Source organism: Conger conger, chromosome 11 (genome assembly GCF_963514075.1).
Source record: "Conger conger chromosome 11, fConCon1.1, whole genome shotgun sequence".
Taxonomy (NCBI): Eukaryota; Metazoa; Chordata; class Actinopteri; order Anguilliformes; family Congridae; genus Conger; species Conger conger.
This window is the reverse complement of record NC_083770.1, coordinates 30,181,437-30,200,258: the sequence shown is the minus strand read 5'-3', so window position 1 is coordinate 30,200,258 and position 18,822 is coordinate 30,181,437. Positions and strand designations below refer to the sequence as shown.

At 40.6% G+C, this 18,822-nt stretch overlaps 1 protein-coding gene across 1 annotated transcript in view; it reads left to right on the top strand.

The window, feature by feature from the left end:
* Nucleotides 1-1,189: 1,189 nt before the first annotated feature.
* Nucleotides 1,190-18,822, top strand: part of LOC133140546 (matrix metalloproteinase-17-like) — a 39,274-nt gene continuing 21,641 nt past the window's right edge. The window contains exon 1 of the mRNA XM_061260559.1: nt 1,190-1,711. Within this exon, the coding sequence (XP_061116543.1) occupies nt 1,574-1,711 (138 nt within the window). The 5' untranslated portion in view covers nt 1,190-1,573. The remainder of the gene's footprint in view (nt 1,712-18,822) is intronic.

Sequence of the window (18,822 nt, the reverse complement as noted above, 5' to 3'; positions counted from 1 at the left end):
CTGTGACTGCAGTCAGTGGTGAACTTGATGAACACTACTGTCATTGCAACTGATTGGGTTCTGCCAGCCTTTCAGAAGAGAAATTCCATAGCAACCTGTCCTTTGCCACTCATGGCCCCTCATATAAATGTCTCAGCAAAGCACTGTGCAGTAATATCCACATTCTCCATGAACATAGCTGGCTGAATGTGTCCCCATCAACTGAATTGCCTTTTTTCATTCAAAAGTGGTCTCTTTATGTCTTGAGCTGACTGAGTGATTGTCTGAATGTATTACATTCTCTTACCATATTTTCCTGGACCCTTCTTTGCTTTTGCCTTGTTGAGGGATTTGGTGCTACTGAAAAAAAGAAGAAGATTGAAACAATGGCCTAACCATTATAACTGTCACCTCTGGTACTTCTCTACATTGATGTTTGTAGAAATATATAAATCTATTTGTGACAAATATACAATTAATCCATATTCATAGTTTAACGCAAACTGCTGCTGCAACTTGCAGCCCTTCCTCCGTTTGCAGGTTGGGGTGCTGGGCTCTGGGATAAATTTATATATAAATAAATATATAAATTTATATGAACGCAACACTCACAAAAAAAAAAGATCCACCACCTCAGACGAGCAAGGAACATTAAATACATTTTAGTTCATTAATTTAGCTCCAAAAAAACACGGAAATGATAGATGGGGACAGTTATGTGAGTGGAGCTACAACACCTGCATTAAATTTTGCCTTTGGAAGGTTTAGAAAGGAACTTTCAGTCTATCTGATCACAATGCTCTGAGGAAGACACTACAGTTGAAACGCGTCAGCATTGTAGTTATCACTCTGCCTAATACATTAATCCATATTTATGTCAAGAAAAATTTGCTATTTGCTTCAAATGCGATGGACTAATATGTTCAATGCCGACCATTAGCTAAATACTCCCTGGGCGCATCCATGGCTGCAAACAGTAATTATCCAAATTTATACTGTGACGGTTTAATCTGTTCAATGTTGTGGGAAATGCATCTCCTCCATATCACAACGGGCGTAACGTTGTAGGGTACGTGCGGAGCTCATCATTAATGCAGCAGGGTCTCTTTAATAACTGGACCAATGATACACAGTTCTCCTCCCTCAAACTCCCCTTTTATAAGTATTATAATCTTTTGCGGTTGTCGAAAGCTAGGAGAGCAGAGCACGGGCGCCGCTGTCTGCCTGGTTTGGATGAAACAGAGGAGCTGTTGTTAGAAGACAGTATACATGTTCGCTTCATTCCTCCTGCAACTTCAAAAGACATGTTTAATCTGTCTACTAAAGAAAAATACCAATATAATGAACCGATGAGGTCGAAATCGTGCGAATGAAATCGACTTCGGGGAACATAAGTTATTTCTCTTCGTAAAAGCCACCAATACAAACGTTTGCGCAACAGTCAAGATAGTTATTTTGTCCATTAGAAAATGCGTAGGATACATGCGTCTTGAGCGAAATGTTTGGATTTGGATTTCCTTTTATTACCTGGATGCAACAGAAAGTAGTTCGTGATCACATGCGGAACGGTGAATAGAAGGAATGGTAAACAGGAATGCATTTTAGAAAGTGGAGGTCAGCGCGGCGAGATTGGATTATTTTCCCAGCAATGTTTCTGGTTCCAATTGTATGTTTTTTATCCGAGACTTTTGCTGCGCCCTCGCTTACGGCCGAGCAGATGAACATGGGGGTGGTAAGTGATACCGGGCCAAAGTTTCTTTGCACTTAAGTCCTGATTACCCTGCGGCATGTGATGCGCAAAATGCTTTGATTGATTTAGAATAAATTAAGCTCCACTTTATGTATGGATTTTAACGAAATGTAGTCTATCCTATGCGAGTTAAATTTTCACCGAAGACATGCAAAGTTTTGATTCGCAACGTAACGATGTAAATTGTTACCCTTTATAATTATTCCGTTGAACTTTCCTGTCTCATAAAGGATGAACTGGGCTTTATATTTTATTATATCTTAAAATGGCACTCATTGAAATAAAAATAATCTTTGCATTATTGTTGCCGGAACAATACCACTTTGAATAGATTTTATTTTATTGTCCACTGAATAGACCTGAATAGGTAATATGCGAATAAACTCTTGAGTATATAAAAGAACAGGGCAGTAGAGAATCCCAAAATACAGTGGGCTCCTGAATTATTGGCAACCATAACAAAAATGCGCAAAAAAAATTGTGTAAACTAAACAAAAAACGTTATTGGCATAAGCTTTATTAATTATTAATGACTCAATGGAATCAACCAGTTATATTTTTCAAATTAAAATAAAAAAATCCCTAAAACCTGGTTTCACAGTTATTGGTGCCTCTTGTTTAATACCCTAGCAAAGATGACAGCCATGAGTAATTTTTAATAATTTGTGATAAGTTTAGAGTACACCATGCACCTCCATCCTCCATGCAGAACTTTTCATAATCATTGATATCCTTGGTGCTTATGGACCCCTCTCTTCAGTTCAGACCAAAGTTTTTTTTTTTTTTGTATGGGATTTGAGTCTGGAGACATTGCAGAACATGGATATTATTTTCACTTTTTCGTTTATCTTTGGATTCATTGTCCAGCAGGTCTACCTATGACCAAGTCTCAGCTTCCTAGCAGAGACAACTAGATTTTCTGCCAAAATGTCCTGGTACTTCATTATGCCATTGATCTTAAATCATGCCCCTGGACCACTGACAGCAACATGTCTCCAAAACATCAGTGACCCACCTCCATATTTGACAATAGACATGAGGTTCTTCTCCTTGTATACATTCCTCTTTTGCCGGCAAATCTTTGATGGTGTGTATGGCCAGAACATTTCATTTTAATCTCATCTGACCATAGCACTCTCATCTAGCCAAATAACGTTTGAACTCCAGATGCTTGGTTTTGTTTTTGTGCTCGGGACAGACTGCCCACCCTTTTGTGCCACCCTTCCAAAGACTTTGTTGGTATGGAGGTACCATTTTATGGTTCTTGTTCGGACTTGGTGACCCCAAGTAACCAATTTCCTTGATCCTTGGCTTATTTATGGCCTCCCTCACCGTCTTCCTTACCGTCTGTCCTCTTCCTGGCAAGTTTGCAACCATTCCATATATTTACTATTTTATTATTGCCCTTATAGTGCTAAGTTGTATGCATTTTATGCATTTATTTCTTTGTACCCATTACCAGACGTATGGTTGTCAATTACCATCTCAATTGACAGTTCTTTGGCTTTTCCCATCCTGATGGATTACAGAAAGTAATACAAAAAAGTTTCTGTGTTTATTATACACAGCCTTTTTTTAAGCCCAATTTCTTGCAAGCTCACTGTATATACTGTGTGTGGGCTGTAGTGTAGACTGGCTTTACAGTGGAGAGAGAGAGAGGGGGAGAGAGAGGGAGAGAGATATGCTACATTGCCATGGTACTTTGTTATAATGTGGAGAAATTCACACAATGCCACTTGCTATAAAATGCATTCAGCAATCTAAATGCTTTTTTCAATTGCAAAATATAATCTGTAGCATGTACATGGATCTGTCTTACAGTATGCAAATATTTTTCATTCTTTTTGTAGCCTGAAGAATTAGATGTATGTATGCTCATATGTATAATCTCCTCTTGTATATCCAGTGGGGCTTAAACCTGTTGTTGCAGGAGCACAGTGAAGAGATGTGGAGCACTGTTATCCAAATAACCATCACAATAGATGTTTAAAGACATCTTTGATTTGTCGCTATTAATTATGTTTTGCCAGTACTGTCCAAAGCATCTGTGATTTGGCTTCCTCCTCACCTTTAACTGTTGACACATGGTTTGTTGATACCTGGTACTGATGGAGTGGAACTGGCCTGGTGAAGACTATCATCGAGAGAAATCATAGTATTCGGGATTGCATCCTGCCATTGATGGACTGCATTTGGCAGGGTAATCTTTTCAGGTTATAATTTTGTTGCAGCGGGTACCGAGAGGGTAAATGGCAGTGGCTTCAAGAGGATTCAGCCTAGATCAAATGCATTCTTACCCTACTAAGTACAGCAGATTAATTCTGGGTTTTTATATTCAACAAGTTCATTACCTCATCTGTTGTACGCAATCACCTAGCTGACTAATAAAGTGATTCAGTGCTTATGCAACTGTCAAAATGGCATTTGTTGCTTAGTATAGATTGATAGATAGCATTTATATACTGTAGTGCTTTTCTAGACACCCAAAACACTTTACAGTGATGAGGGGGAAACTCGCCTCAACCACCACTGATGTGTACCAGTCACCTGCCATTTTGTGCCAGAATGCTCACCACACATCAGTAGAGGTGGAGAGGTAATGCATGCATACATATACAATACAATATGCATGCAATACAATAAACAATAAAATGTATGCGTACATATACAATGCAATATGCATGCAATACAATAAACAATAATATGTATGCATGTTTATACAATACAATACATGTATGTTTTGCGGGTACATGTCCAGTATATACCAGGTATATACCAATACATGTATATATATATTCATTATGTTTATAAATACATGCCAGTGTGTATTTTGAATATATAAACGCAGCCATAGTACACACTCGTGCATACACATGCACACACACGCACACACACCCACGCAATCGCAAACATCTGCTATCATTCAGTTAAGCTGCTAGCAATGCTTCCTCAGCTAAATGGCAGCTGTGTTTTGTACTTGGTCTATGCCAGCAGCAGCACACAGCGACTGACAGGACCTGTTCTGTAATTGTTTTCAGACAGACCCATCATGAGCTATTCTAATTCATACTCCTACTCCAATTTAAACTATTGTTAAGTGAGTGAAATTATTACAGTGACAATGAGCGTGCTATTGCTGTCACATGAGGTGATTTGGTACAACTGATGAGGTAAGGGACCTGTTGAATACAAATGCCTAAAACGAAAAGGAATGTGTTGTACTTATTAGGGTAATAATGCATTTGGGGTAGGTGGTTGAAGGGCATTCACTGCAATGAAATTACAACCTGAAAAGATTACCCTGCCAAATGCAGTCCGTCAGTGAGAGGATGCAATGCTGAATACTATGATTTTGTTCAATGATAGTCATCACAAAGCTGGTTCCACCCCATCAAAAATACCCGGTATCAACAAACCATGTGTCAACAATTGATGATGGGGAGGAAGCAAGAAAAGCATTGTTTGTAGGCCAGACATACTGTACATACGGGATCCAGTGATGATAAGTGACAAGCCAAATTAAAAGGCATCCACAAAATATCTAATGCCCTGGGCCCTGTATTTCAAAGGCTTCAAAACTAGAAGCTGTAATCCTGATCCTAAAAATTGTGATAAGGGACAGTAGGGACTTACCAGCAGGGAATCCGATCCTACCTAGAATTTAGATCAAATGTTAGTTTTGGGTAAAGTTCTAAGGTAGAGATTAGGATAGGATTGATACTGAAAATCTGGATAATCTTGATCCCACTGAAAGGGTGGATTCAGGATGAATTCAAGGTTGATGTAGGGACATGTGGGACACATGGCACATCTTTAGAGAATTGTTTTATCCAGTGATTAATGAACACAAACAAAAACACTATCCATTCTAAATGGCCAGTAACATATTTTCAAGAAGAAACCACAATAAGAATTTGCTTTGGAATGTTATTTGAAAATGTATTCTGTTCTATTCTAAAATAATTGCCTAATGTGTAGGTGCTAAAACAAGAATATCGTATAGGGGGCCATTATTGTAGCAGGACTATTTACAAATGTGAGATTTTCTGGGAGATTTGTGAAACTATCTCAATCTGTGTGTGCGTAATCAGATTTGTAAATGTGTAAAATAATCTCAAAATGCATACTGAGATCTGTGAATGTGTCCAGGAATCTGCAAATGTGTATTCAGAATCTGTGTGTGCCTAATCCGATTTGTAAATGTAAAAAAAAATCTCTAATCTGTGTTCAGATTTGCAAGTCTATTGAGATTTGTAAATACGTAGACAAATCTGTAAATGCATAAATAGATCTGTAAATGTGTGGACAAATCTGTAAATACGTACATAGATATTAATGGCTGAAAAGTCTAAAATATTTTGCTCCAAGAGCTGGAAATACGGAAATCCTCAGTTACAACTCAGGGGGCCTCTCAATTGGCTGTCTTTTTACATGTTACGGCGAAGCAAGGCAGACTGTGATGCAATCTCGATTGCTTGCTGTTAGTGCATGTTCATCTTTTTGCAGTAGTCATAAGTAGTATTGCCAAGCTTTATAAAAATAAAATATTATCAGTAACAGTTATCTGTGGACAAGTTATTGTGCGTCATTGAGTGAACTCATATATCAAGTGGAACTAGCAAGCTAACTTATACTTTAATTAGGGTCAATTGATCAGTAAAAACATTATGCTCTCAACAGTTGAGTTTGGAAGTTATTTTTTATTAGTTTTTAAAGTTAAAGTGTTTTTAATTTGTATTTGAGACATTGAATTTTGAAATTAGACTGACTTCGGCCATGTACTACTGTAGATGGTAGGACTGATATGTGAACGGAATTACACATTTTCTAACGTGTGGAAAAATGTTTGTCTTAATTAATTGTTGCATTATTTTGACCAAAAGATAGAGACATGGCCAAAGACTGCACATCTAAATTCTGTAATCTTGATCTTGTGGTATCTGGATCAGAATGATCCTATCTGAAAATAATTTGAAAAAAAAGTAAACGGGATTGATTTGATCTGGGATAGCAAAAGAAAGATTTTAACATCCGGATAATTCTGATCTAGATGAACAGTTTTTAAATACTGGGCCCTGGTCAGCACTGGTAAAACACCCTTGACGAATCAAGGATTTGTGTAGCCCCCCATTGTTGATGGACATTTGGATATAGCCCAGATTTGTAAGTAAGTCAATTGTTATGATAAATAACCTTATCAATATGTTAAGAATTGTGTATGTTATGTATTACAATGATATCTTACAATACAATACATGTTTACCTTTTATAAAAACCTTCACTATTTCACAGATTTCTACCATATAATTATTTTTACAGTGAAGATGCAAAATAATGTTGGGATAAAAAATAATAATAATCTTGCCGATTGCGGGAGACTGGGAATACTGGGAATATCTTAATATATTAGCTAACGAAGAGAACTTTGAGAAAACTCAGCCTGGCTCACGAAGCTGGGGTCACAGCTGCTTCTTGCTCAGACTCATTCTCACACTTCTCCTTAATGAGATTGTCAGCGCCTCACAGTGAAGGCCTTTTTCCTGTCCTGGACGGTTTTCCACTGCCCTTTTTACGTAATTCTTTGTGGATTTCTGTCCTTTCGGAGAGTCAGGCTGCTTGTACCATCTGTCCTATTATTGAGAGGCGCTTTGTTATGCTGTGATGTTTTCAGGATTCATTTGACGTGTTCATGCATCATCTGAAAAAACTGTGTTTGACACTGGTCTGTGTGTTTGAGTTTGGCTGTGTGGCTAAATGGCCAAGCTGATGTGTTCAGGAAAATAATTTACTAATATGAACTTTAACTCCACTCCGTGCTCCCTGTACTGTGCAATCTCTGTTTCAATACTGGGATTCAGTTCAGTGGCCAGGCAGTTTCTTAAGGTTATGTTTCTCCTTCCAGATCATTTCAAAGGTACAAACTTCAACTATCATTAGGTATGGATTTCAAAATATAAATTCTAACAAAATATGTAAATTCACAAATTTGCATACTTTATTCAAGATGGTGTAAATTACAAATTTGACCATTTCTGTAGCAGTCCATAATCTGAACCAAGTAAGATATCGTTATAATTATTTCAAATTCTAAATAAGACATGTTTAAAGATTTTAGCCATTTTCATCGCCAGTACCCAATAGTCATTTTCTGAGAAATTATGGATTTTTAATAAAGAAAATTGATGAAATCTCAGGATCTAACAATGACATTTGTGATGCTGTAATCACCCCTGAAGCTTATAACATGAAAATAATTGGCTCAAAACACTCTGGATATGGAGTAAAGATTTGCGATGATAGGACGATTATGCACTGAAAACTGTCCTGTAATATCAGAAAGAAATCAAGGTTTTCAGAAAATCGACTCCAAAGATAGAAATGGTAAATAATGATACTAATTTCACCATACACATGGCGTAATCATCCAAATGTCGCATTATCCTGAAAGTTGAATAGTCGAGGGATGATTTGCGGCAGTAAACAGAAAAAGGTAAAGATTGTTTTTCAGTGGAACAGAACCGTAATGAGGGTTCTGTTTGGGATTGTGACCTTGAGTGTACACAGCCCTGAATGCAGTTGAATGATTTTCTCCTGTTTCTGCTGTACGTGTTTGTCAATGATGCTTGATGCTGTTCTGACACTCACAGGCATGACAATTCAGGCTTTTTAGAGCAAGTTATCTATTTTCTGGGAGAAACAAATCAATACAATGCTAAATCTGCTGTACAAGTAGAGGCTATTTGGCTTCTTTTTGTATCACATTGTTATTTTTAGTTCATTTTGATTGAAGAACTGACATGTGAACACTTAAAAATAGGGTGTTCAGTGAATCAGTGAATCACTCAATGCATCTGTGCTAGGTTTGAACACCTGAAGGGTCTATACCTCATGATCTGGCAAGCTGGTCTGTCAATTTAGATTTTGTCTGACTAATCTTGTTTAAACTTTTTACCAGTGGCAGCCGGTCAATAGGTGTCCATAGGGCTCCTGCCCACCTGTTTTGCTAGCTAGCTCTATGACCTCTTTGTATTGCATTATGTGGATGGGTCATTTTGTGTCTGGATAGGTTGCAAGGGTGAAGTTTTAGAGGGATGGACCAGTTCAGAACAAAATTGAAAACATTGTTTTCAGGATGGCATCCTGTTACTGATGGACTACATTTGGCAGGGTAATCTGACATATTACCCTGCAGGAGTTCTGACATAATCCCACCTTCAACCTAGATAAAATCCATTGTCAGAGTAAGTCCCTTATTTTTTTAAAATTATTTTTCTTTTCCTCAAACTGAGCAAATTTTAATTTAGTTCTTCCTACAGCGCTCTTTTAATGTATTTTGTTTTAAGAGGTTGCATCACAACAATCAAGTCCACTTCCGACCATGGTCCCATCATCTCTGAATGTAGTTTGACAGATGAGTAAAAATGTCTTAAGTCTTAAAAGATACAGCTGTAAATGGTTGGCATTTATAAGGGCACCTTTATCCAAAGCCCTGTACAATTGATGCTTTTTATTCACCCATTCATATACACACTCACACACCAACAGCGATGAGCTGGCATGCAAGGCACCAACCAGCTCGTCAGGAGCATTTGGGGGCCAAGTGTCTTGGTCAGGGACTCTTCGACACACCGAGGGTGGGATCACACCAGCAACCCTCCGACTGCCAGACAACTGCTCTTACCGCCTTAGCCAATGTCTCTCCCGGCTCTGATATGGCTTTGTGGATGCTGATGTTGGCTATGCTACTATTAAAGCTGTGTGACAATGCTTCCATGTGCTTGCATGCAAAACATACCTCAATGTGAAAAGTTAGTACTTTACAAGACCATTCCTTTTCATATTAACCACAGAATTCTTGAAAGGAGTAATGCTGCAAATCTCATTATTTTCTGATGAAAAATACAATGGTTCAGAACGTTATAGACTTTAATCCTAAGGGGGTGCTGCATTTCTACTGAAAAATGAAGGAGACTGAGAAGTCCTTAAGTCTCATTCCAGTTTTGCAGCTCAAATACTGCAGCCTTTTCAAGTTCATAGGCTGCTGGTGTTCTCTAGGTATACTTCATTGTTGTCTGAAGAAAAATTCTACAAATTGTGTAATTCAATAAAGTCAGACTGAACAACAAGGTTGTGATGCATGGAACAGAAATTATTTTAATCAACAATTCATCAATTGTACAGCAATGTCACCTTCATCTTTCTGTTCTGGAAAAAGCAATCTACCTCCTGCTTATATAGATGGACACATTTGCTGTACATGTCTGGGGAGAGGACATGAAATATGACCTGCTGAATCAATAGCACCTTCAGAAAACAATGAGACAAAATGATGCTTTCTTAGTCAGGATGTCTTGCTCAAGATAACTTGTGCCAGCAACTCATGCAGTAATGCAGGAACACTCCCATGCTTGGATTTAAAAATATTTGCATGTACAGCTTTGCCCCTGTCAGCTGAGTGCTTCCATCAACCTGCAGGCAGAAGTAATGTAAAATCTAATCCAAGTAGCTGAGTGGCCCTGCCAGGGGAGGGGGTGGCAGCTGTCTCCTGGACCCTGAGTTATGCTCACCAGGACAATTTTAATCCGTACCCCTTCAGGCTGCTGCCCAGACTCTGCTGAAAATAAGTTACTCCCAACAAGCTCCTTAACATTAAATGATTTATTTAGTTTATTTGGGATTATTTACATACCATAGTTTTATACATTCTGCACAGTCTTCAGAAAGTTTTACAAACATCGATATGCATGTGTTGAATTGCTCAATGAGCTCACCCTTTACTCAGCGTGATGTAGGCACTAGGATGTTATTTATATTCACTCTTAATTTGGTTCTCCTTGACTCATTGCAGTGACTCACTGCCTGGCGAAAGTTAGCCAGGCAGAGCCTACCTAGCTCATGTGGTTAACTTTCCTGGACAGTTCAGCTGATGGACGTACGACCACTCTGTTAGGTTGGGGCTGGGCGGAGAGCCAGAAGCGACCGAGGAAAAACCCTCTAAAACGAACACGCGAACGTGTTCGTCACTAGATCCCAGGAAACAACGGGAATGGTATGTAAGCAACAGAAACTGAGCATAAAAAGGAAAAGAGAAAAGCCAAAAAAACGGCTATAAGAAAACAAATCAACCCTCTTAAAACAGGGCGAACCACACCACTGACTTGGTGCCCCAAACGACTGTGGGCCAAAAAATAAAATACAACCTAGCCGGGAAAAAGGCTAGGCACGAAAATAAAACCTCGAGATGCAGCTCGGGACCAAAACGCAAACCAAAATACATACTAGGGGACAACGTCCCCCAACCACTGACTCACACGAGTCCAAAGAAAGAAAAAAGAAATCCAAAACCTTAGAGGAAGGCGCCAGCGAACACAACACCAGCTGAACGCCTTCCTTACCTTTTAATCTTTTTGTTTCTTAACAGCGAAACACACACCAGCACAGTACCGGACTCTTAACTCTCACAGAGTCTACCATGTGCATTACCGGCTTAGTGTCAGAGCGCACAGTGAACACAAAAGCATTGGTAGACTGCCAGCACTGGCCTTAAATACTCTTTAGGAGGGGGAAAGCCAATGAGCACCAGCCCTCTGGTGGACACCTTAGGTGTTACCTCACCATGACAGGACCCCCCTACTAAAAATCGACCCCAGGCGATCCTTCAGCCTCTTCTGGTTGGCAGTAGCCCTCGAAAGAGTCGTTTGCACCCTCTTCCAAGTGGCCCGGCATCGCCGAACAAAGGCCTCAGCAGAGGGCACTTCACCCCCTTTCTCCAGGTCTGGGAACAAAGGCGGAGGATATCCAAACTGCACCTCGAACGGCGAGAGCCCCGTGGATGCATTCTGTAGTGTGTTATGGGCGTACTCTGCCCACGTGAGTTGGCGGCTCCACGAAGTGGGGTTGTCAATAGCCAGGCACCGGAGTGTGTTCTCCAGCGTTTGGTTGGTGCGTTCTGTCTGCCCGTTGGTCTCTGGGTGGAAGCCAGATGAAAGGCTCACCGTGGCGCCCAACAGAGAACAGAACGCCCGCCAGAACCGGGAAGCGAACTGAGGTCCACGATCAGACACCACGTCCTGGGGCAGCCCGTGAAGTCTGAACACGTGGTCAACCACCAACCGTGCGGTCTCCACTGCCGAGGGTAGTTTAGGTAGCGCCACAAAATGAGCCGCCTTGGAAAAACGATCCACTACCACTAAAATGCCCGTTTTACCCCCTGAGGGTGGCAATCCTGTGATAAAATCCAATGCAATGTGGCTCCAGGGACGCCTAGGAATAGGTAACGGACATAGCTGCCCTGCTGGGGGACGGTGGGAGCCCTTGCTGCGCGCGCAGACAGGACACGCGGCCACAAACTCACAGACATCCTTCTCCCCATCAGCCGTGAGGCATGTCCCCACAGTAACACTTGGGGCCGGGCCCCAGCGGGCACAAAGAGGCAGTTAGGCGGACCCCCTCTTAGATCCGGCTCTCTGCGTAATGCTCTACGCACTGCTGATTCCACCTCCCAAATAATCGGCGCCACTGTTCTAACCCCCGAGAGAATAGGTTCATGATCGCGTTCCCCGTCAGTCTTGTCGAAAACCCTAGAGAGGGCGTCTGGTTTGGTGTTTTTGGACCCAGGGCGGTATGTCACCGTAAACGAAAAACGCGCAAAAAACAGTGCCCAGCGGGCTTGACGTGCGTTGCGTGTCTTGGCGATCTGAATATATTTGATATTTGAGGTTCTTATGATCCGTCCACACAGTGAACGGATGCTCCGCCCCCTCCAGCCAGTGCCGCCACTCCTCTAAGGCTAACTTGACTGCTAGCAGTTCCCTGTTCCCCACGTCGTAATTTCTCTCGGCCTGTGACAGTGACCGAGAGAAAAACGCACAGGGATGCACTTTTTGGTCTTGGGGAGACCGTTGTGACAGAATAGCCCCTACCCCCAGCTCGGAGGCATCGATGGGTTCGGAGTTATCAGAATCGGCTCAGAACAGAACCTTTTCTTCAACTCGACGAACGCCGCTTCTGCACGAGGTGTCCACACAAAGCGCGCCAGGGCATTCTTTTTCGTGAGCGCCCACTCCTCTGGTGGACACCTTAGGTGTTACCTCACCATGACACACTCGTTACATACTGGTTACTCTGACTTTCATCCTAACAATATTTTAAAGGCTTCTTAGCACCAGCCCTTTAATCTTTGTTTCTCTGAGCAAGTTATTTTGCATCATTTTGTTGTCGGGACTGTTTTGATATTGTTGGAATTCCAAGTTGGATCAGTGACCCACAAGGTTACAGCAGCCATTTTAAAATGTGAATCTAAATGAACTCTAAATATCAGAATAGCTGAAGTGTGCTTGCTCATGCTGCTTCTTGAGACTGTGCAAAGTTCAGTTTTCTGAACTGGAACAGAATTATATTTTCTAACTGTGATTCGTTGTTGGTACCTTACATATTAATTTGATTTATAGGGTTTGCCTGGAGTGAAAAGTTTGGAAAAATTAGTCAGTTAGGAAAGCTGGCTTGGAATTTTGCTCTTTGTTGGACTGGTCTCTCTTTATTGTGGTTGGTATTTGAACCAGATGTAAATGAAGCACATGGCACAGAATGTTTCAGAGTCTGCCTTTCCATTTGTGATGGATAATGGCAACATGCTTTTTTTTAATCTGTTCAATTCATATTTTAATGATGAAAAACATAGTGTATCCTCCCAACTGAATAAAAACGGTCTGTTGTCCTTAGTCATTTTCCAGAATGTGAAAATATAATTTTTCAGCAGAACATAAAAAATCAATTTACTGTGCCTAGTTCCGTAATGTTATGTTTCCTGCATGCAAATGCAAAAAATCTAATTATCATTTTCGCTACATCACCATTCTCCTTTGCAGCCTCTATTATTACTGTCATTAGCCTATTTACATTTTTTTACTCAGTGCTTTCAGATGACATTCAAAATTCCCATCAAAGGGCATATTGTTTGATTTCATGCAAGTGTTTAGCAATTGAGAAAAGTTTTGAAGAAGTAAATTTGCTTTAAACGTCAACAATGAAGTAAAAAAAAAGGGAGAGAGATTCAAAGTTTGACATGTTGTTGGTGTTATTTCCGCAGGATTTGCCACGGACGTTAGAGTGCCCCAGAATGTAATTTAAAAAGTTTTAAGTATTTTGAACTGTGATTTGGGTTGATTAAATTTGGTGTGTGTGCAGAGGTGAATTGTAATGTGTGATTTCATTAATTTGACACAATTGAATGCTGGCTACTTATAGCACATAGCCATTTTGCAAGCTGAATGTGATATAGAGAAAGGGTGCCCTATATAGAATAAACCATTTTTTTCTGAATTGTGGGACCTCCTGGCTAGTATCAGACTGTTGGCAATCCAAACTTAAGGCAGTAATATTAGTAACGCAATACATTTGCATTTTCTTTGTATTTCATTTGTGAATATGCATGATCTTATCACAAGAAAATATATTTTCCCCTTGGTGCTTGCTTTCTCTGTCTCTCACTCGACATTCAGGTAACTTGTTATTTACCCCAGAGAGTGAAAACGTCTTCCTGTAGAAGATGACATACAAACAAGAGCTCTCCTTGATGTAATAATTCAGGGTGATTAGTGACTGACAGCCAGCTGAAAAAAAAAAAAAAAAGTGTTTTGTGAAAACAGGAACTGCAGGTGCATGCCTCCCCCAGAGGGCCTGCTGTCCTGGATCAAGCGTCTCTGAGAGGGATAACTATGAATGTGAATTTGATGTCCTTTTTTGGTGTGGGTTTATTCTTTCCTCCTTCCTTCATGGCATCTGGCAGAGCATAAAATCGACCCCAGCGTGAAACTGTTTCTCATTGTGAGAGTTATTGTGCTCAGGTTTCCTAGGTGATTCTCTTTTCAAATCTCTGACTTGAATAAGTGGTAGGTTGTCAGCGTCTTCTGATGTATTCTCATTCTCTCAGTCGCCTTTGTTTAATTAACAGCGAAAACGGCTATTTATTTAAATCAATGATTCAAATATTAAAGGGATTTGGTGGATTGCTGGGTGACTGATCCTGGTAACACCTTGCCTTGTTTCCTTGTGTATGAACGAGCCCCACAGTCAGACGCTGACTGATCTGGGCTATGGCAATGCCAGCTGCAGCCGGCGGCTCAGCAGGGCTGTGCTTAATTGGCGGAGTGAGACGAAAGGACTTCACTTCATAGGAGTCTCATCAGACATTAGCATCCCGCTATGGTCAGTTGTGTTCCACTGTCTGCCTGCACAAGGCATACTGATTACTGACCGTATCAGCAGAATCACACTCATATTGTGTGAAGGTGCACACATGCTTGTCGACCAGATTGACAGTGGAAAATAGGCGTAATTTGCAAAAATTCACTTGGAGTTAACCAAGTACTAAACGCAGTCCACTGCCCAGTCAGGGTCTGTTGGTTCACAAAATGTGAAGTACTGCGCCTCACAGCAGATGGGGGAAGATGTGCGTATCTCACACAGCCCTCACCCCCAGAACTGAGTGGGTTACCAGTGTCCTGCTAACGTTCAGGTATGTGGAGAATAAGGCCTGCCATGCCCCTTGTGGAATGAGCACTTAGGCCCAGGTTATCCCCTTTGACTCGTATGCCATAGCAATAGCTTCCACCATCTAATGGGACAATCGCTGCTTAACCGGCCTCGACTTTCCCTTTGCAGGCAGGGCCCTGGAGTGCTTGGAGTTCTGCCCATCCATCCATCCATCCATTATCTTAACCCACTTATCATGAACAGGGTCGCAGGGGGGCTGGAGCCTATCCCAGCATACATTGGGCGAAAGGCAGGAATACTCCCTGGACAGGTCGCCAGTCCATTGCAGGGCATACACACCATTCACTCACACACTCATACCTATGGGCAATTTAGACTCTCCAATCAGCCTAACCTGCATGTCTTTAGACTGTGGGAGGAAACCGGAGTACCCGGAGGAAACCCACGCAAGCACAGGGAGAACATGCAAACTCCACACAGAGAGGCCCCAGCCGACCGGGATTCAAACCCAGGACCTCCTTGCTGTGAAGTGGCAGTGCTACCCACTGCACCATCTGTGCCACCCTGGAGTTCTGCCCAAAGAATTTATCTCTGATGAGTTGGTCATATCTGGCCATGCTCTCCTGTAAATGCTGTTTGGCAAACTCCGAGTGGGCTGTCATATGCCTTTTACTCAACATTGGCTTCTGTCTAGCCACTTTACCATAAAGGCCTGATTGATGGAGTACTGTTGATGAGTTGGTCATCCTTCTGGCAGGTTCTTGGTCACCACCCTGACCGAGACCCTTCTTGCCTGGTTACTCAGTTTGGCCGGACGGCCAACTCTAGGAAGAGTCCTGGTGGTTTCAAACATCTTCCATTTCACGATTCTTGAGGCAATGATCTATGCCACAATTTTATCATGGAGGTCTATTGAGAGTTACTTGGATTCATGGCTTGGATTTTGTCCTGACATGCAGTGTAAATTTTGGGACCTTGTATTCCTAAATGTGTGCCTTTCTAAACTATGTCCAATCAATTCACTTTGCCACAGGTAGACTCCAGTCAAGTTCTAAACGCATCTCAATTAAAGCAAACATGGTGCACCTGATCACAATTTGGAATGCTTCAGCAAAGGGTCTGTATACTTATGTGAATGAGAGATTTCAGATTTACATTTTTAAGAAATTAGCAAAAATGCATAAAAACATTTTTTCACTTTGGCAATATGGGTTATTTAGTGTAGATTGATTGGCAAAATCACACAAAGTGCAAAAGGGGAAGGGGTCTGAATACTGAAGCCATTGTGTAATAACAGGATTAAGGTATTGCCAGTCCACTCAAGTGGGGTTTTAAGTTAAAAAATCATGATAAAGGGTGAGTCTGCCTTTTATGATCGGAACCAGGCACTCTTCAAAAGAAGATTTGGGCAATGGAGAAATAAGATATTCAGTGAGCCATACAAAGTAGAGAAAGCAACATAAAAAAAGGTTTGCCTATATAAATAATAACATATTTTTTATGTTATTATTACATTAGTTAAAGGTCAGCTATTTGAAAGTTCTCACAAAAATACCTGGGCTGACTAAATGTTATGTATAGAGTTTGAGATACAATAGCAAGCATACGTCAATCAGAAGAATCGTGCATATCCTACACCACTTTCAGGATTTATGAGGCTTATTCTCATGGTTTGTATTTGATCATTTGATCATGTGATTCACCATAAGTTGATTATTCTTTCCATCTTAAATTATTATTGAATCTGAAAGGTTATTAACATGTTTTACATTTAATTGTTTAATGAGTCAGTTTTGCCAACATTTGCAATGAAATTTCTTAGCAGTGGAATTCACAATTGAAATTTGGCTTCATTAGTGAGAACTGCAACAGCAGTTGGGGTCAGATAAACAAGATGGGGCTTGTGCAGTATAAAAAAAACAGCCATTCCTTTATCAAGGATGTCAGCTTGCTACAGAATGTAGCTTGGTCCTGGTTATGTATTTTTGTTGTTCAATGTTTGAAAATGAACATATGCTCACCTGCTGTCTCTGTATTTGGAATTAGCATGGATCTACACTGTAGAATTTTTATGTCCTCAAATGGGAATAAGGAATGCTGAACTAGCATAATATCTTCCTTCATTATAAATTATAGTAACAAACAGTTGCATACTTGTATTTAACATAGGTGAAAATATTTTTAGGTAATAGCAAGAAAAGATGATCTACAAAGATACTTTTGGGAAGAGGAAGGGGGAAAGGATTTGCTGAAATCCAAACCACTATTTTGGATCTAATTTGAACAGTTCCAAAGTCAGTCAGTCAGGCTACACTGCCGTGCAGTGATCTCAGGTCACCCTCCCAACATGCGTTGTGTTTCCAAATGATTACTTGAGGGATAATTTGCCATATGCTCCACTGCGAACCATGTTATCCATCACTTCCATCTTTTACTGAAGGCGAAGTCAAGCCAATGAGAGATATGAAAAACAATTAGGACCTAATTTGGGGCCACAAACAGGTTGGCCTGAGTGAACCATGATTAACTGAAATTGCAGGGGAGAGGGCTTGTCCCCTCAATGCCTGTGTGAGGAAATGAATGAGCATGCCCTGTCACATAAAAAATACACACTGGGGTCCAACAGAGCTAACTGAGCTACGTCTGTGTCTGGAAACTAGGGGACTGTTTTATTGCCGAAAGTATTTCTTCATCCTTCAGGTGTACAGACATCGACTTTGGTCTGCGTATATATGTCGTGCAGAGAACCCCACTGCATAATTGGAATAGCTAGGACATTTTTAGCTCTGCCATCAGATCAGAGACAGGCCCATTTATTATGGTGTGCTTACTCTGCACTGTTGAAGGGCATCGGAGTCATGGGATGTCAATTTGTGCTTTGACTGTATCTACAGTGGGTAGATATTGTAATTAAATAAAAGCAATGACACCCAGCAAATCACAAACTATAAACTTGTATCAAACAGTAGTTGCTCTTGGAATAGAGCCCAACAAGTCCCTTATCACCCAACAGAGATGCTTCCAGTGCCAGATTTCTGAATGTATGAATGGCAAGCATGTCTGCAGCAGGGTCAATAGCTACATTTACATACAAGCTATCATTGAATTAATAAGCCATGACTTTGAATTGCCCAAAAAAGTTGATGAAAAATGTATTTTCTTGGAGCATCTGAAAGGTTCTGGAGGAAGTTTTCTTGGAGGGGAAAAACAGCAATACATTACTGGGATCCAGAAATATTCAAAGCCACATATCCTCAGTAATACATTTCAAATACAATTTTGCTTTACATCTGTCTAGAACAGTTTTGATTATCTTGTTTTGTAGCCCACTGATCTATCATGGTTTGCACGTAACTCTAAAATATCACTGAGTATCACCCACTGTGTTCTTTTTAGTTTTCACCATTTGCACAATATCTGTGAGTCTCACCTACTCCATAGTTATTCATTTTCTTACACCCGAGAAAGGACTACCTGCAGAACAGAATGTGTTTGCTATATTTTGCAGTGTCTTTGCAAATATGTGCAGCATACTCTGCTCAGAGATATCAGTTTCCTTTTTTGGCTTCGTCAACCAAGCTGGATGAAACCAGCTAGTT